This window comes from Sus scrofa, chromosome 11 (genome assembly GCF_000003025.6).
Source record: "Sus scrofa isolate TJ Tabasco breed Duroc chromosome 11, Sscrofa11.1, whole genome shotgun sequence".
Classification (NCBI taxonomy): domain Eukaryota; kingdom Metazoa; phylum Chordata; class Mammalia; order Artiodactyla; family Suidae; genus Sus; species Sus scrofa.
In genome coordinates this window covers 11,952,511-11,972,441 of record NC_010453.5, presented here as the reverse complement: position 1 = coordinate 11,972,441, position 19,931 = coordinate 11,952,511, and the positions used below count along the sequence as shown (strand labels likewise).

The following is a 19,931-nucleotide window of genomic DNA, read 5'->3' as shown; positions in this document are numbered from 1 at the left end:
CATTTGGGGTTCTCTGAATGATGCTGTGTTTTCCCAGTGTACCTCTGTAAGTCTTCCGGCGCCTTTGGCTTGTCAGGGTCATGCAACGGGGACTGACAAGCAGCGGGACCCCAGAGGTGCTCTGCAGGTGAAACTACCCACAGACAAAGGAGGGCTCGTAGGAAGCACACGCACAGGAAGGCTTGTCTCTGGTCCTCAGAAATCCAAGGGAAAATGCAAATAATAAGAAAGTCAGTTGCATACAGCTCTGAATAGTGCCTTCACTTGACTGCTTTGTAGTCTGCTCCAACAGGTCGAAGAAGAGTGAAAATAATGGAAATCAGCCATGTTTCCAGTGTCTTCTCCTGGCATTGTACACACCGTGAACCAAAAAATACCACACTGTGTAGCCGCACTTCCACAGACAGAGAACAGTGAGCTTGGAAGTGTTCGTTTTGACCACATTTATTGACAAACACATTTAGCTCTCAAAGTTTGTATTGGAGAAGTTGTTGAATAAATATCAAAAGATTATTTTGAGGAGTTCCCACTGTAGTGCAGTGGCTTAAGAATTTGACCACAGCAGCTCAGGTTGCTGTGGAGTTGCAGGTTCAAACCCAGCGCAGTGGGTTCAGCATCCAGTGTTGCCATAGCCCTGGCATTGGTAGGGTGGCAGCTGCGGCTCAGATTCAATCCCTGGCCTAGAAACTTCCATATGCTGCAGATGCAGCCAGTGTAAAAAAAAAAAAAAAAAAAGTTGTTTTGAAACGTTCCCTTTGTGTGACTACAACCTGGGGAATCCGTATGGGTGTTAGTTGAGATTAGCCTTCATGGAGGGCGTCCGGTTCCCTCATCTCCGTAGGTAAATCTCACACATAACTTACTTTTTCTGTGATTGCGTGCATGACGGGTTCCATCTTTGTTTGGACTGGAGGTAGGATGGGTCTCCAGGAGATTATTCTGTTTCTGTTGGGATATAAATCTTTTTCTCCAGGAGTCACCCCCACAGTCACCGTGTGTGTATGGCAGTTATGACATCAGTTCCTAGAAGATGTATTTGTTGCCGAAATCATGCGCTGACTTTGGTTGCTCTCAAGGAATATTGCTTGTGGAAGAGGGAAGGAGCACCCCGGTCCCACATGTGGCTGCATCCACTCGGTTACGAAAATAAAGGGCTCTTAGCTCATTGCCTATTGATATATCAAGTAATAAATGTGACAGTTACCGGTTCGCTTTTCCTTATCCCGTCTTCCTGCACCACTGAAACGGAACATGTTTCTTACTGGTAACAGATGCTGGAAACCTTCTTTTGAAATTCCTCTGGAGATGCTGCCCTGTTGATTCCATTAGATGGGAAGTGGCTTTAGGCAGATGTCCACTCGCAGGATGCATTGTTGTAATTGCTGTTCTGCTGACCCCTTGCTGAGTGCCATGCTTTTCTCTTGTAGGTGATGTGCCTTCAGGACTTTTTTGGTGACGATGACATTTTTATTGCATGTGGACCGGAGAAGTTCCGTTACCAGGATGATTTCTTGCTAGATGAAAGTGGTAAGGAAAAAAAAAAAAAAGTTCAAAACCAGGGGAAATTTGAGGCAGCTTTCCAAAACGAGCTGCACCAGGCCAAGATTATGTCAACTCGAAAGCTACCAAATCAGTTTCAGATCCTCAACCAACATGGCTTTTCCATATCTCGAATTTCTTTGATTTTTTTTAATATAGAAAACAGATGAAATGATAATTGGAAAGGTTAAATCATCTAGGAGAGTAAGTTACCAATGGCTAATTTATAACCATTTCATAATTGATGTTTTGTAGAAAAATTGTGGTACAGATTTCCCCACTTTTAATTATGTATTTTTCTCAAACGCATAGTTGAAAGATGTGTAATAGTAAAATTATTGAGTATGTGTCTAGACTCAGCTTTCACATGGCCTTCTTTATCCTTTAGGTCCTAACTGAGAAAGCTGGTTTCGTAACCTTTTCCGTTAACTACTTCAGGATTTAAGTCTTTAGCATCTATGAGAGATCAAAAAAGAGAGGAGCTTCCTTCCATTAAAAATGAAATACGAATTTTTTTTATGTAGTTGATAGAGAAGGGACTGTGGATAAAGAGAAAAAGCTGCATCTTAGGAGATGAATGTGAAAGTCGTAACTTCAAAAATGATGTGTTTTTGATATACATAAATCATCTCAGAATCTTAACAGCATCACAGGAAAGTTTATTACCCTGAACAGAGAGATTTTTCCTTGATCCCATTACTTCTCAGTTAATTAGGGAAATAGTACATATTTATTGATAGTTCAAATTGTTGCTACTTGGAAATACTTTTTGAAGTGATAATAAATTTCTTGCTTAGATGAATGCGGATAAATTAGTGAGCTTTTGGCCAGGTGGGTGGGAAATACTGGAGCGCCAACAAAATAGGATAGAGTGATGTGATAGAGCCGGTCTCAGACCAGCACTGCTGATGTGCATTCGCCTAGGGTATCTGTGTTAGAGGCATGTATACACCTCAGATTCAGGCATTTGCACACACTACAATTATTTCATCACTGGAAGTGACCTAGGGTATGGAAGGAGGGGTAAGAATGAGAAATAGCCCCTTTATTGTGAAGACTCGAAATGCCTGGTAAGAGTTTCTATAGAGGCATCTATCCCTTGAAGAGATGTCAGTTATTCTGGTTCAAAGGGCTTAACGGGAAGACTGGTTTGGTTTCTCTTTCTGAGTAAGTTTTCTCTAAAGGCCTTCCATCTTTATCTCTGAAAGACTTTTCCTTTGGGGACAAAGATTTAGGTAAATCTATCGCACAGGTAATGTCTATTCCCACCCCTTCTTCAGGTGAGACAGCCTTGCCGTGATGCAAAGCAAGTGAGTGTTAGGAGCCAGGCTGAAGGGCCGGCGGCACAGTTTTGAGAACAATCAACTGCCTTGACTTTGAATTTAAAGAAAATCCCCGTCTTTGATGGCATGGCCTGAGAGACCAGCTGTGCTCTGAAATGAAATGGAAGTTCCATCGACCCAGACAGCAGCCTGGAGCGCAGCTCAGTTTCAGATCAGCAGAGTTGCCCCGGGGTTCCCCAGCCCCCAGATAGACGCGAGGCATCTCCCTACACAGCCTTGCTCCGTGCGGCCCTGACACTGGGCTTTGCCTCTTGCCAGGTGCTCGCAAGCCAGGGCGCTGCAGCCTCCTCGTGATCACCTGTCGTGACGGGCAGGCAGGTGTTCTGGAAAGTCCAGCAGAAAGATACCCTTTGGAGACACCTTTCTCATCAATGAGAAGGGATATGTGTACACACACACACACACACACACACACACACACACACACGCACACCCCCCAGAAGATTGCCCCGCACGTATGACTTGGCCCTTTGCAGGACCACTTCCGACTGTTTCAGTGAGAAGGTGAGAACGTCACATCCTCGCCTGGGAGGAATGTACCCCAAGCGTTTCTTGGTGTGAAGCACCTTTGCTGAGCAACAGCGTCCTCCCCCAGCCTGAGGGAAACACGTGGATGGGGGGAGGGGAGAGACGGTCTAAACTGAGATTTTACTTCCTCGGACGAACCTACCCTGAGACTCGGTTCACACCTTGACAACGGCAGTTTCCCTGGTGCTTGTACAGCATGTTCTGGTGCTAATGTATTACCATTTGGATCTTTTTTTAAATGCTCTGAGCATGATGTAGCCCAGCTTATCTGTACTTGCTAAATGGTATTTGCACCATGAAGCTCCATTTGGCCTGTTCCATGCTTGCTTCCTAAAGGGAGTGTCAGCAGGGGGCCCAGAAGTCTGCTGAATTTACACTCGTGAGGGGCTGTGCGCGATTTCATGGCGCCAAGAAGTGGTCCTTTGCTGCAAGGCAGAGGTTTTATTTTATCTCTCAAAATTAACCCAGCTCCCAGTGTGCTCAGGATTAGCAATAATACATCCCCCTAATTACAGCTGGGAAGGCTTCTGGAGATGGCTCTGAAGGTCTTTCCAGCCAGGCGTTCTGCCGTTACAGACTTTTATTTCATGGGGCTGCGATGGAGCCAGATCAATATTAGATACTGTGAGGGAGCCCCCTTCCTCCCCTGAGCTTTCACACGGGAAAAAATAAATAAATAAATAAATAAAAGTGCCTTCTTGCTTCCAGCTCAGAATGTAACCATTTTAGCAACATCGTCATCCGTCCCTGGATTCTTAGCACCTTCGGAGATGGTGGATGCAGCGCTGTGCATAGAGACAGACGCACAGGCCAGTGGATCCTTCCGCCTGCGGGGCTTGTGGTCTGATTTAGAAACGATGAAACATAGTCAAGGAAAAGGCCAAGTTCGAGACAGGGAGCTTCACATGGTGTTGCTTGTATGTTGATGATACACTGACGGATTTGTGATTTGTCGCCATTAAAAAGTGGCAGGATTTTTTTGAGAAATGCCAACCTCGCATCTGAGAGCAATTCTTTGCTGAGGAGCCTGTCACAGGGCATCACCTTCTGTTGCTCCCCCTCATCCTCAAAGCCAGTGCCCCCAAACTCATTTGGCCAGTTTCTTTACCCACTTAATATCACTTCTGCCAGGCCTGCCACCTGTTCAGGAGTCTACACCTCCATCATCCTCTTTCTACCGATTCTTGATGGCCCTTGACCCCAGCGTCAACAGACATGACTTCAGACATAGCGACTTTTGCTTAGGTGTTGTGTTTGTTTCCTGGGCCTGCTGGGAACAAAGTACCACGGAGGCTTAAAGCAACAGAGGCTGAGTCTCTAACAGTTCTGGAGGACAAAAGTCCAGGATCAGGGTCTGGGAAGGCCACCCATGCTCCTTCCGAAGGCTCTAGGGGACAAGCCTTCGATGCCTCTTCCTAGTTTCTGATGGTGGCCTGCAATCCTGGGCATCAGGGCGTCTTGTGGCTTCACTGTAGTCTCTGCCTCCGTCTTCACGTGGCCTTCTCTGTGTATCCAAACCTCCTCTTCTTAGAAGACACCGTTTACTGGTTTAGGGCTGAACCTAGTCCAGTATGCCCTTGACTTAACATGATTATATCTGCAGATTCTATTCCCAATGTCACATTCGCAGGGCCCAGGTTAGGTCTTTGGTGTATCTTTTTTGGGAAAGGGTCGAGGAACAAAGGTGGTTTGCAGTCGTCCAGATCTTCTTTGCACTTGAATTACCAGTAAAGGCATTTTTCTTCGTTTGTTCTGTCCTGTCATTAGATGTACACAGTTACAGCTTTGTCCTAACCTCTGTTGGTTATGAGACCAGGCTGCCTCCTCTTACCTTTCATGGACGGGGTTGCTCACCTGGTGGGTCAGAGGATGGTCTGAGAATGGCAGCAGCAACGCACTTGACAGAGCCCCTCTTGAAATCCCTTTGCTTAGATGAAGTTACTGTCTGAATGATAGAGGCGGTTGTATTTTTAACTGAGTGAACTGCCTCGTCTGAAAGGTACGGATGTATAACTTGATGTGGGATATGCTGGGGGAGCCGTCTCTTAGAAGTGGCCGCTGTGGCCCCTGTTGGTTGGCTGATGGTCACACCCTACGGTCTGCCTTGGATTCTGTAGAGCTTAGCGTGGTTAGACGTGCCCGTTTGAGACCACAGATGGTGTGTAGATGAAGTTTTGTGGGAGGGACGCTGATGCGGTAGAAGAGGAGGACCCTCAGCGATTTTAACAGGATGCGTTGTATCTGGGAAGACAGACTGGAATTGGCATAAATAACAGTCATGCTCTTGGTGGCTCAGTGGGTTAAGGATCTGGCATTGTCACTGCAGTGGCTCGGGTCACTGCTGTGGCACAGGTTCAATCCCTGGCCTGAGGAGCTTCCACTGCACAGTTATGGCCAAAAAAAAGTAGTGCTCTTGTGATTTTTTTTACTTAAAAAAAAAAAAAAAAAGCCTGCTCTACAAGCTTGGTTAGGAGCAATGAAATTTTAACAGGAGCACATGTGAAAATTACTTTTAGTAGCCTGCAGGCTTATTATACGCCATGACTCATTTGCTGTATGTATTGTGGGCATATCATGTATTATCAAACCTTTCAGCCCCTCTGATTGAAGATGGCAAATGTTGACTGAGAAAGAAAAAATGTTACTCAAAATCCATAAAACTTAATGAAGAAGTATAGTCAGTATAGTGTAGATGTATAGAAGAAGTTTAAATAATTGAGATTTCACATGATTTTTTTGGTTAAGTTTGGAGAATTTATGCTTCTGGAGTTATGAAAGTTAAACACTGCACTGAGACCATGGGGAGACAAGTATGTGTCCACGTGCAGAGGGGCCTTTCTCTGGGGAAGGCCAGTCCAGCTTTTTCCTGCCCTCGACAGACCCACGTGGAGTATAGTGTCCTTCCTGGGTATGTGATTCCAGAAGGGACGCTTCCTCAGCTTCTCATATGGACTCCATGACGTTAGGTACCCAGGATCCACTTAATCAGTGTTTCTAGAATATTCCATCCTGACCGCTTTCCAGGGATGCAGGCCCTGAATGAGATGAAGCAGAAGCTGCATCAGGCACCATGCATCACAGGACCCCGACTGCTTTCTCCAACGCTGGGGGATCAGAAAATAGGATTAGAACCTAGAGGAGTAGAGAGGCTTGGAGCAAGGTTAGAAGACAAATGTCTCATCCAAGCTCCTGCCCTGTTTGCTGTGTGGTCTCCATAGCTCTGAGCCTGCTTCCTATTCTGTAAAACACAGTTTTTTCCCCCTGGGTTGTAATGAGATAATAAATGTCAAAGCACGTTCAAAACTGTGCTCCTTATTACTTGGCAAATGATGTGAGTGAATGACACTTTGGCTGAAATGTACCTCCTGGTGGATGCAGCTGGATTCAGCCACGTGGACTTGTTGGCAGGGCTTAATTGGAGGCAGATGTCACCAAGATTTGCTTTGGGGGCTCTTTAGAACCAGAAAGGAGTTACCTATTTTTTTTTTCCCTCCATTCTCAGCTCTTCTGGTGGTGGTAGGAGGAAATTCAGGGACCTTTGAAGGGATCTCACTGTTTTCTGGAGGGAATCTGTGGAAGACGTCTGAAATGCTCGGGAGGGCCAGCCCTTAGGGGCAGCTTGATTTGGGTCAAAGATATTTGAATAGCCCTGCTGCTCTGTCATGGGGTTGATGATGCCAAAAAATTACAAGATCTTTGGAAACACCGGAGAGATGCCTGGTGTCTGGATTGACCCTAACTCCTCACGAAGCAGCTTTTGGGCAACTGCTAACAAAATTCATTCATTCTTTCATGCAACCTTATTCATTTATTCAATAAGCTAAGCTAACTTGCCATATGCCAAGCAGTGCTCTAGGCACAAATAATTGTGGATAGTAACACTTCTGTGAAATAGGAACCTTCATATGACTTTTAATATTGCTTTTGTCTAAAGATGTCCAAGGAGCTTAGGCATTAAACTTGGACTCAGAAAATTCATTGTTCCTTGTTGTTCTCATGAATTTTGTCTCTTTGGAAAATACATTATGGCAAAATATCTAATGGGTCACAACAGACTGGCAATTCTTTATAGATTTAAATTTTAATTGGATCGTGTGGCCAGTTTAAGCTGAATCTTTGGGCAGGTTTCTTTGAGATGCGTGGTGCTTGATGCTGGAATATTCTATTGTTTCAGCCGATGTTAATGTTAGGGATGTACAGTACTTCCAGAAAATTACGGCGGCTTCATTGACTAAGTGGAAATTTCCTGTGACATTTCATTGTCATGCAGAACATCCGGTACAGTCATCCCTGATTACACTCATTTCTAGAATGCAGCCTCCTGTTGGAGATAGAGGGTTTTAGGGTTTTGTTTTGCTTCAGTTCTGAACAGAGAGATGCTGTGCTTTTACTCTGTCAGCAAGTTCCCATTTGCCTCTTAGTAGTGAGAAAACTCAAGGGGTTCTGGAGACTTCCTCCACCGTGGTTACATTTTAGTTCAGGCATAATATAAAGTTCCCCAGAACATAGTGGTATTTTCTACTTTAATCCACTGCCAAGCTATGGAGACATATAGATACTTTGGGGACATATAGCACAAGCTAATTTCTTCACTACAAATAGACCATTTTCAACTTAGGAAAGCAAGACATTGTATAGCACATGCAATCTTTTCTCTACACTTTCTTCCAGTTCTCATGGGCTTCTTTTTTATTCTATCCAGTAACTATGACACTTGGGTTGTTCACCTGGAAAAAAACCTACCAAATATAATGTGGACTCTTACATTAAGAGTCTTAGATGCCATGAGTTTGCTCTCCCTCCCCACAGCACAGCAATGGTTGTTGCTCCATCCCCAACTAGCACCTTCTGTTCTGGCAGCTTATACCTTTATAAGAAGGCCGATTCTACTGTCCACTAAGTGCTGATTTTTAATACATTCTTTATCATATTGAGCCCAAATAAATCTCTCTCTGGCTTGTGTACAGTGGTCCTGATTCTGCCCTCCGGAGGAATTAAAACCATCCACCACCTTGATTCCTAGAAGATGAGCTTTCCTCCTAAACCCCCAGGATGATGAAGGTCATTCACAGTAAACTCTTTTCCTTCTAGACCAGAACGTCCCTAAATGTTCATTCATCTTCTCCCATCTTCCACAGGCACAGAGTCTCTCTTCCAAAGGGCAAGGATAGATTTTCGCCCTCGTCTTCCCTCTTATTTGTGACCTTGTCTTTATCAGCATTCCCTTCCTGTTGTTCATGAAGATTTGTTGTTTTCCATAGCTTTACAGTCTCTTTCTCCTCAACCTGGCCATGCCTGTGGTTCTCTCCTGAAAGAGCTGTCAGTTATCTCATCAAAAGACACTGCCCTTTCTGTCTCTGCCAACCAGCTTTGATAGAGCCTGATAATGTGAGAAAAAAGAATGTATACGTGTATGTGTAACTGGGTCCCCATGCTGTACAGCAGAAAATTGACAGAACACTGTAAACCAGCTACAATGGAAAAAAATAAAAATCACTACATAAAAATGTACTGTCCTGAAAGCTTCCATCACCTCATCCTGAATCACTTTTTATGTCTTTGGGTAAATGGTACACTGAAAATACAAGAACTATGGTTTGTTTTTTTCATGTACAAAATTGTTTTCCACTGTCTTTTAATTTTATGCGGTGGTGAACGTTCTTTTGCCCCCAAATGACACTTGGTAAATCTCTCATGACTTTTCTGCTCCCTCCTGAGGTAGTAAAAAGTGTTCTGGACCCTTCTAGTTACAAAGCACCATCTCACTGCAGAAGCGGAAATACCAATCCCACGCAGTAGTTCTTCCAAATCGGAGTGCTTTGTCCTTGCCTGTCTGACATCTGATGGAGTGGCTTTCTTCTGTGCAAGAAGAAAAGTGGTGTTGATACCTTCTCTCCTCTCGACTCGCCTCCTCTCTGTTGTTTCTGATCCTTCCAGGCTTGCCGTAAGGAAGGGGGGCTTGGGAGCAGGGCGACGAGAAAGGGTGGACAGACCGTGCTGGGGGAGGATGGCTCAGGCATCTACGAAGCCAGCTTCTTGGATGGGAGTTTTCTGGGTTCTTCAGGGACTCCTGCTGAGAACATTCTGCTCTTCTTTGATGTGGCCACGTCAGTTTCTCCCAGCTTTGAATGTTTCTCCCTCACTCCTTGTTTTCCAGAGCTCTCCCTACTGGCCTCAGATGATCCTCTTGGGAAGAATTTAAATTTAAATTATCTTCATGCCAACGCACTCTCTCAGATCCATCCAAACACTCCATGCTCCTTTGCCAGAGGTTCTCGGGCAAACGCCAAACACTCAAAACCCCAGTCTGTTCTTTCCCTCCATCCACAGATCCACAGATCTGACCAAGCACTCAGATCTCCCAGCGAAGCACCAACAGCTGTGAGAGGCAGCATCTCCCCCTTTGCGGAAGGAGGGCATTCGAGGCAGAGCCCTCTCGAAGGAAATCCTTCTCACAGATTCCCTTTCTCGCCAATAACTTAAGCCTTTTATACCTTTGAAAGCGGGTAAGAGGAATAAGCCTGGTAACTGTTGGTTTATACCCACTTTGACATGCCTAAAAGATGACCCATCTCACAGTTCACTTTGGTACCTGACACACACCCTTTTGGAGTCTGGACCAAAGTTCTGTTTTGAATGCTGTCCCATGCATACATGTCCTTCTAGAGCAGTCATAATCCAGCTTTGCTGTATCTCTCCAGCTGTTAGCTTCCACTCCTGCCACCGAGGTAAGGGCTCTACTAAACAGGGGTAACCTCCTCACATCCTGTGTTCTCCGTTTCCCCCTTCCCAACATGCTTTGAAGCATCTGACATTTTTGATGACTCCCCCCGTGCTTGTCCTTCTTGGCCTGTCTTGGTCTTCTGCCCGGCTCCTTGACCATTCCTGAGCTGCCTTTAAGTTTATTCTTCTGCCATAGATCCCTTAGTGACTGTTCCCTAAGATTTCACTGCTCAACTCTTTTTCCCCCTTAATTACTCTCTTTCCTGGCCAAGTTCATCTAGCTTAATGGTTTCAGCGATGATGGTTACGGTAGACAGTGACGGTGACAAATGGCAACCAGATGGCAGGCAATAAGCAAAGCCTTTGAAGTATATATCATTTTCCCAATTTTACAATTAAGGAAATGAAGGCTTTGATGATAAATAATTTGTCCAAGGCCACACAGCTAGTTCGTGAGTGTGGAAGGCAGAGTTCAAACCCAAGTTCGTTTACCTTTGACAACACACTCTTAGTCTTGAAGGGCTGCGTCTCTAACCCGGCTCCTCTCAGGAGCTCCCAAACCCTATTTCCAGCCTTCTGTCCTGAACTTCGTTACGGTTATTCCACAGCCCCCTGAAATTCACTGCAGCCCCCGGCCAGACTCCTCATCTTCTCGGCCAGCTTTCTTCCTCCTCCCTGCGTGGCATCGGCTTTCCCCTCGACACCAAGGTTGTCGAGCAGGGCGTGGTCTTCCCCTTCCCCCCCCCCGCGTCACTCCCACAGCCAGCGTTGTCCTCTCTTGCTTCCCAACGCCACTGCCGTTATCTCGGGTTGAGTCTTCGTAATCTCTTGCTTAGACTCTTAGAAAGATTCTTCAACTTGCCATGTCTGAACACAGATTGATTCTCCTAAATGCTCTTGGCATGTCCTTCTAGAGCAGTCATAATCCAGCTTTGCTGTATCTCTCCAGCTGTTAGCATCACTTTACTCTTCCTCTGCACTCCAACCCCCATATTTGCTGATCTCCCAAAAGACTTGCTTACCCTATGTTTGCCTTTGCTCACACCGTCCCGTCAGCTCGGAATGCGGGTCTTTCTTCCGCCCTGTTCCACCCAAAACAAACTCCCTCTTGTCCTTCAAGGTTCCATGCAAAAGGTGCTTTTTTTTTTTTTTTTTGTAATGCCTTCCCCTGTCTACCTCAGTTTCAATCAATTACTGACTTCTCATTCGTTTTATAGATGTTTATCTCACCTCATTCTCAGAAAAACTCTGTGGTGTGGCTCTACAAATAAAGACCCAGGTCAAGAGAAGCTATGAAACTTTTCAGAGTCATATGCTTAGTGGGTAACAGGTTGCAGATGAAAACTGGGGATCCCAGGCTCTTCGCATTGCATCTTACCTAGCTGCAAGTGCCTTGAGGTTGGTCCTCTGTATCACTAACTGCAAGTGCCTTGAGGTTGGTCCTCTGTATCACTAACTGTGGCACGCGGCACTGATCACGGTCCGCTGGATATAGTGGGTGTTCCGGGATGCTCGCCAAATGCATGGGTACAGGAAGGATCTGCTCCTCCTGTTAACCCTTCAGATGCTTGAGGACCAAGTCCCCGTTCCCCCCCCCAGGGCTCTTTTTCCAGGTTTCTTAGGCAAAGCTCTCTGAGGACCGTCCTACCATCTTACTTATATTTCTTTGGATATTTCGTGGTCAGCAGTATCCTCCTTCAAATAAACCCACACTGAACATAGTAGACCTTTGGGGCCTCAAATAGTGTGGAGAATATAAGCTCACTTAATAGAGGCATCAAACTTGTTCCGAGGCAACCTAAGAGTGGTGATGGTTTCTTTAAACAGTTGCCAGACAATGCAGGCTCATGGGTAGCTTGTGGCCTGCTGAATTCTCTGGGGCTTCTGATGTGATGTCAAGCCAGGTTTTCCTTCTTTAATTGCCTGTTTGAACCTCCAGCCAGGACTTTAATTGTATTCGTGGCAGCCAGCATCTTATTAATGTTAGCCATTAATTCTGACCATTTAAAAGCCTTAAGCATCCAAATTCTGCCTGCAGATAAATGATGGCAGAGGACAGAGTTGAAATAAGGTCTGCCTGGCTTCCAGGCCTCTGCTTTCCTAACGAAGTTATGCTGCTTGGGGTCTGCCTAGCTGAAGGCCTGTAGCAGCTTAGCTGCCTGCAAGCTCTCAGACCAAAAAAAAAAAAAAGAAAAGAAGGAAACAAAAGCTCTGATGACCTTTGTATGTTTCCTTATGGGTGGCAATGGCAGGCCAGCGTCAGATCCAGTGTCCAGCTTTGGCTGGATCACTCTCTTCCTGCAGCCGGGTGACCATCCCCTAGAGGAGGACGGCAGGTTCTTTTGTCCCCTGCACTGACCCACACACGCCCCTGAGTACAGCAGGGGATGGTTAGGACTTTGCTCTGAACGTGCGTCCACAGGGCATAGGCACTCAGGGTTTTGTTCCTGTTTGAAATCTGCCAATTCAGTTCCCACACCAAGAGTGTGTTAAGAGCCTTCTTGGGGTGTGTGTCAAGCATTCTTGGAGTTCAACAAAGACAGTTCTGGGGAAGTCAAAATATCTACTTAGTGGAAAGCAGAAAAAGTGAACATTTTACTCTGGCAAAGTACTTGTGAATTCTAAAATCAAGTTTCAAAATTGGGTAGTTTGATATGTGGTATATATAGGTTGAATTTAGTGATTTTCATTATTATGAGTGTTTGAATAATTGAAATATAGGAAGATAGTGATGCTACTGATGGTGTGTGGTTCTTTGCTGCCTGAAGCTAGGTTTTTCTCTCTTGATAGTTCTGGGAAATAAGCGAATGGATAAAGTTATTGGTCCAAAAAATGATTATGTGAGTGACGTAACTTCATGTTTCAGTAGGCAGAGTCATTATGAAATCAGGAGCCCCACTTTTCTTGGAGGCCTAAAACAGATCTAAAGAAGAGTTTCTTAAATTCATATGCATTCTATTAAGTAATCAGAACAAAGCCCAAGAAATGCAGCGGGCTTGTCAAGAAATGCCAGCAAAGGAACCACAAAAACCCATAGCACTGGGAACTATGTCCAGTCACTTATGATGGGACATGATAATATGAGGAAAAAAGAATGCATACATGTGTGTGTAACTGGGTCACCTTGCTGTATAGTAGAAAATTGACAGAAGACTGTAAACCAGATATAATGGAAAAAATAGAAACCATTATAAATGGAAGAAAAAAAAAAAAACAGCTGTAAGTGCAGGGGAGGCATGTGAGTGAAGGAAAACCATTGTCCAAAGGTCAGGGAAAAAACTAGCTTCGTTTTGATCAAAGACAAAATCAGTCTCTACATTTAGTTCAGCTATTAAGGACTACTGGTTCAGTGATCTTTTATTGGCTTGTGAGCTGTTCCACCAAGATGCCAGCTGGGTCTTTTCTCTACAACAACCACAGAACTGCTTGCCTGACTGTTAAGACATGAGGTTAAATGGAGTTCCCGTCGTGGTGCAGTGGAAACAAATCCGACTAGGAACTATGAGGTTGTGGGTTCGATCCCTGGCCTCGCTCAGTGGGTTAAGGATCCGGTGTTGCTGTGAGCTGTGGTGTAGGTCGAAGATGCTGCTTGGATCCCACGTTGCTATAAGTGTAGGTGGGCAGCTGTAGCTCTGATTGGACCCCTAACCTGGTAACTTCCATACATCTCAGGTGCGGCCCTAAAACGCAGGAAAAAAAAAAAAAAAAAGAAATGAGGTTATAAAGATTTTGAGTTGAATATCGCTGGAGAAAACAAAATCACCCCCTCTCATTTGATATTCTCAAAGTTTTGATTTCTGCCTAGGGTCATAGGTGTTTTAATAACCACGTAGACAGACAGCTCTTGGTGAACTGTGCTAAATGAGAGGGACCTGTGGCATCCCCTAAAAATGTTTAAAATGTAAAGCCCTTTGTCTGCTTGTTAAGGGTACTTGGTACATTTCCTTCCCGTGGATCACTGGGGAGGGATCAGTGTTCACTCAATAAAATTTACTCAACAAAATCCCTAATTGTTGGAGTAGGAAGAGCTTAGGGAAAGTCTTGCCCTGGCCTTCGATCTCACATGTGAGGAAGCAGAGCACGGGGCCGTGAAGCGGACCACCCAGAGAAGCCAAGCCGCAGGCTAGCGTGAGAGGCAGGGCTTGCGGCCAGGCCACCGCTGTCCGGGCTGGGGCTTGTTCCATTACGGGAGCTTGCATCAGGCAGGCAGAGCACCAGCATCGGCCTCGTGCACTCTCAGAAGAGCAGGAACCCTGCGGAAGGAGGGCGGTGGTTCCCACCAGCTCCCGCCCTTAGTACCTGTGCGACCCTGAACAAAGGCCTCAACTTCTCTGAGTCGGTATCCACTGGTCAAAGGTGGACAGAAACGGTACCAAACGCAAAATGTTGCCCCGGGGATGAAATGGGGTAACGTGGGTGCAGATAACACGGACCAGTGTTAGGATTTGATGCTGTTGTTATTGGGGTGCTTAGAAACCCTCATTTCTAAGATGCAAGTGGAACAGATTTTAGATCTTCATTTCGAATGATTTCACCAGCATTTATCCGAACATTATGTTAGTGACTATGGGAGATGCTAATTTGTGATGAAACATTTCACCACGAACGACTCACAGAAAACAGCCCTTCACCCATGGCAGGCAGCGGCACTTCATAAGCTCAGATTGAAACGCAGTATGAAGACCGCATGGCACCCCGAAGAGGAAGATGCTGAAGTCTTAGTAGAATAAGGCTCCTGAGGTCCCCTGACTTGAAGCTTAGACTTGCACTTATTTCTTCCCCTCTGGCCAAGAGACTGACTTTGTTGTAGCAGCCTCTCCTAGCTCCACACACCCCGCTTGACATAGAAACTGCAAGTTTAGGTAAGGCTTATAGTTTTTGAGGTTTCGAGCATGGGAAACAGTAACTTGAAAGAAGCTGCATAGCTCGAGGTTCACGTGTCGCCAAATTTGTACCGGATCTGCCTGCTTTGTTCTCGGTGCCCGTGTTGAAGTCCACATGCATAACCTTAGCTGCCAGCACAGAGAGCAGTATGATGAGAGCTGTCCAAAGCAACAAATGCACGATTCCTGACTTTATAAAGTTAATATACTGTTGATCAAAAAATACACTGACTGTGGAAACATGTGACTTAAAACCCAGTGAAATGGAGTAAGAATTCCTCTATTTTGAGGCCCAGGAAAAGTTTTCTGTCATTCTGACTGATAGTATTATTTTTAAAATAGCCCTAGGAGGTTTCTCTTTATTCGGACTGATCTCCTAGGCCAGTTAAGAGATGGCACTGTTTCTGCAGCTTTGCCTTAACTTGGTGAGCGCATTAGCATATTTTATATAGTCCTTTAAATGTGCTGCAGCTAATTATATAATTTCTCATCTTTGGTTTGTAGCCAACAGCAGGACTCTGTTTGAATTATTTAGAGTGATACTAATTCTCTTGCCTAACTATCTCCTCTCGAGCAGTTTGCAAAGGAAACTGGGTCCAGGATGCCTGTGGCAGGGTCCCCCAGAAGAATTCCCTCTCGTCCCCCTCTTGGCCACTCTGCTACCCAGTCCACTTTTAAGGAGGATAGGTGAATGGCTATAGCACATCACCTAGTCTATCAAACTGCCAGTTAGGGCAGGGAAACTTTGATTTTTAAAACTATTTGCTCACCTTTGGATCTGGGTGGTGAATTACGAGCAAGTGCCCAAGTGTACTGGGTTATTCTAAAAAATATTGTCTGAATTGGGGGTCAGCCCCCTTTTCTGTAAAGAGCCAGATAGTAAATAGTTTACTTGGGTTTTTTTTCTCTTTTGCTTATTTGTTGTTGTTTTTAGAGTATAGTTGATTTACAGTGTTGTGCCAATTTCAGCTCTACAGTAAAGTGACCCAGAGACAGACAGACAGACACACACACACACACACACTCCCTTGCTCATACCATCTTCCGTCATGGTCTATCCCAAGAGACTGAATGTAGTCCCCTGTGTGGTATGGTAGGACCTCATTGCTTATCCATTCTAAATGGAATCGTTTGCATCTACTAACCCCACACTCCTAGTTCCTCCCACTCCCTCCCCCTCCCCCTCAGCAACCACAACAGAGTAAATATTTCAGGCTTAACAGGCCTATGATCTTTGTTGCAGCTTCTCAGCTCCACTGTTGCCATGTGAAAGCAATGACAGACAATACATAAACACACAAGTGGGGCTGTGTTCTAATAAAACTTTATTTATAGGAACAGTAGGTTTGACTCGCAGGCTACAGTTTGCTGAGCCCTTGTCTGAATTGTTGAGTTTCAGTCTTCTGGGGAGTATGCGTCTTCATGAGAACTTAATGAGGCTCCCCTTAATAGGGACCCCACTCCAGCAAAATAAACGTTTTCATGCACAGGTATGCATACACATACAGGTGTGCCCCCCCCCGCCACGGCTTCAGTTCTAAGAAGTTGGATGTCCTCGGAATTCATCTGTGGATCCAGATCAAGAACTCTCGGTGCTTCCTGACTGAGAGCCTTTGCAAGGACCTGCTGGATGCTCTGGGACAGCCGTTCTTTAAAAAGAACAAGAAAAGGATAATTCTGTTCCTACTTAATTCACATCAGAAACTCACACGTTGTTCAGCCTCTGCAGTTTATATGGAGACAGAATCTTGCCCTCGAGTTGGGTGCCAAGGGGCTTTAGAGAGATGCAGCTGCAGGCACGTGGTGGAGACCCAAGGATACTTTGGGAAGAGGTGGGGTTGGTAGCAGTTTGCTGTGACGCTTCAGTAAGCAGTGGGTGATTTGGGTACAGGCTTTGTGATTTTGAACGGGGCTGCAATCCCGCTTCCTGTGACTCCTCTTGGCCTGTCCTGTGCTGCAGCGCCCTCTCTTTTTGCTAGAACGGGGGGTCATATCTCACACCTGCGTTTGTTCTGCCTACTGTTTCTCTTTCATCCTCTCATGCGTGTCGTGTCGAGTCTCTGGATTTATTGTGATATGCTTGAAGGCGTGGTTGACATTTTATATACTCTTTCAGCCGGCACCTGACACCCCCCATGGCCAGCACTCCCGCTGCTTCACCTCCCCTGCCCCAGGCTCCCCTCTGCACCCAGCTTCCCAGATGCACCAGAGACTCATTCTGCGGGGCCTCCTGTTCACTTGACCATGTGACTTACTCAGCTCCCCTGGGGCTCTTCTGCCCTTCAAGGGTGTTTTTCCCAGAACCAGTGCCCTCCTGAGACAGGAATGGGAGACTTGTGTCTGACACGCTGATGCCTTGGAATCCAGCAGCTGCGATGTACAAAAATGTACAGCACGGAAATATCATTGCTGCCTCTAGTACTGCTCATCAAATAGCTCTTGTCCTGTGTTGACTGAATGTCAGCGCCAGGCAGTGTGTATTCTTTTCTTTACGGTGTGTCTGATTTTCTCAAGAAGAGTAGGGATAAGGAAGTGGAGGGCCAGACCACACCACCTCCCCAAGGTCGCACGGTTAGCGTGTAGCAGACCTTGAACCTGAACCCGGATCTGCCTGCTCCCACCTGCAAGGCTCCCTCTTTGCCTTGAGGTCATCTCTTGTTGGGACCAGTTATAGCGCTCATTGCTTTTTAAAGTTGGCCGAGATATGTATTGCGTGGCTTTTAATTAATGCAAAAGTTGGGCCTCTCGGTAATGATCATCGGCGGCAGTTGCTCTTTTTGCTTCTGCTGATAAAACAGAGCGCAGAGGCCTTGAGAAGGTGCGTCTCCCTGGCATTTTCCAGCACACAGTTCGCGCTGTGCTTCCTCTGGCAGACTCTGAGTCACCGGTGAATCAGGCGGCCGAGCCAGCCCGCGTCCTCTATGTTTAGTGCCACCGGCGTTTTCCTGTGTCTGGTGGCCTCTCTGCCCCCCCACGGCTCCCTCCTAAGCCTCCCGACACCCACAGAATTGATCGTCTCCTCCTGCAGTGTCTCTAAGGCCCAGGGCAGCCCACCAAGTCCTGGCCGTCTCCCCGGTGACTCAGACGCCCTTCAGACCGCTCCGGGGAAAGGTGCTGAGAGAATGAGCTGGGGGCGTCTGGGATTCAGCCCCAGAGCCGGGTTAAGAGTCTGGGTTCTGTTCTGAACCAGCCCAGGATGTGACCTCCGGCAGGTCAGCTGTGCCCCTCGGAAGTCCGAGGCCTGGCTCCTAAGGTCCTTCCTGGTGTGCTCCTCCGTTCCCATTGCTTCCTTATCCTAACGCCGCATTCTGGGGAGATCTTTCAAGCTGCCTTCCTTTCTCAGGCTCGTTTTCATTCTTTCCCCAGTTGATTTACTGGCTGATGAACCCAGTTACTTTCCTGAAGTTCCTGATTTGCAGCAGTTACCCCAGTTCTTTAAGGGGCCAGCATGGAAGCTGAGTCATTTTTCTGGAACAAAGAAAAGATGACCGGGCTTTCCATCTGTAGAGACGTGGTGCTCAAGCTCTGATTCTGTGCATTCGTGGGTCCTGCTGCTTCAGATCTGGAGCAAATGATGCCCTGACAAGGGCCCTGCCCCGTCCTGGGGGGATGGCAGCGGGCTTTGAGGTCCGACATCTGTTTCAGCATCAGTTGGGCCCCTTGAAGTTGTGTGACTTTGGGGGAGGCTCTCGCAGCTCAGGGCCTGTTTCCTCATAGGGTTTTTGTGCAGACTGAGCACGAGACCAGCCCAGGGCTTCAGCATCCTCCTTGACCTGAGTCTATGCCCAGTTTATGTCAGGTTCCTTCCATCTCCCTTCCAGGGCTAAAGTTCCAAGCTGTATTAACACAGATGGAAAGCACATAGTTTTATGTTCTTTAGAGTTTGCAAGGTGATTTCATGTGTGCTGTTTCCTCCAGCCCTCACAGCAACCTGGCAAAGACCATAGAGGTTTTGCAGGGCATGGTACAGCTGAAGAAATTGATTCAGAACCCATATCTGCCTTTCCGTTAATGCTCCATCGTGTATCTAACAGCCAGTCAATGAATATGTACTGTTCATCTGCTGTGCGCTCAACTCTGAGCTGGATGCTGTTCAGAGGGGTTGGAAGATGCGGTCCTTACCTGCTCGAGGAAACCATGGGTGAAGGGGATGGGGGAGGCGAAAGGCAGAACATACCTGAAACAAGATGCCGTCACCCCAGGAAATATTTATTGGATGCCACTCTGTGCATAACTGTGAAATTATAGTGCCTATAATTTACTTTATAAAACGTCCAGTTTTTTTAGTCATTTTTTTTCAGAATGAGCTTAAGAGATACAGAGTGTGAAAGCCAGGTTTGATTCAGCTCCTGTCAAAATTTACCAAAACAGGCCCTTAGCTGTGTGTTTCAAGGGCGGGGTAGGATTTCCATCCTCGATAAACGTTTTTGCTGGGTAGAGTTCGTCTTCACGCACCAGGTTCTATGGAGCATTCAGAGAGGTGGGCACAGTATTCCCTACTCAGTTTTACCTCTGCCCCAACATTTCAATTCCGACAATCCGTTTCTCGCCCAGATCTCTGGCCCTGTCATCGATCCCATTTGCTTCTCCCAGCTCCCAAGGTGGAAGCTTTATCCCGGCTTTGCCCTCCGGCTTTCCCTCCGCTTAACTGGCCCCTTCCCACAGCCGCCAGCCCCACCCGTGTACCTTCCGGAATCTCCAAGTCCTTCTTTTGGTCTCTGAGTCACTGCAGGTGCCTCTAAGTGATCTTCTTCCTCTCTTCATTCATTGGACACAAGTTTCTCAAGGGCTCGCTTTGACCAGGCACTGTTCTGTGTGCTGCTACCAAATTACATAGGACAGACAGGGTCCCTGCTTCAGGGACCGCAAGTCTAGGATGCGCTCCGGAGCAAATGAGTAAGTACAGGAACAATGC

At 46.3% G+C, this 19,931-nt stretch overlaps 1 protein-coding gene across 5 annotated transcripts in view; it reads left to right on the top strand.

Annotated features, from left to right (window-relative positions):
- DCLK1 (doublecortin like kinase 1) overlaps positions 1 to 19,931 on the top strand; it is a 343,828-nt gene that overhangs the window by 186,644 nt on the left and 137,253 nt on the right. For all 5 annotated transcript variants that reach the window (XM_021065211.1, XM_021065210.1, XM_021065208.1 and 2 more), the window contains exon 4: positions 1,428 to 1,527. In XM_021065211.1, coding sequence (XP_020920870.1) covers positions 1,428 to 1,527 — 100 coding nt within the window. The remainder of the gene's footprint in view (positions 1 to 1,427; positions 1,528 to 19,931) is intronic.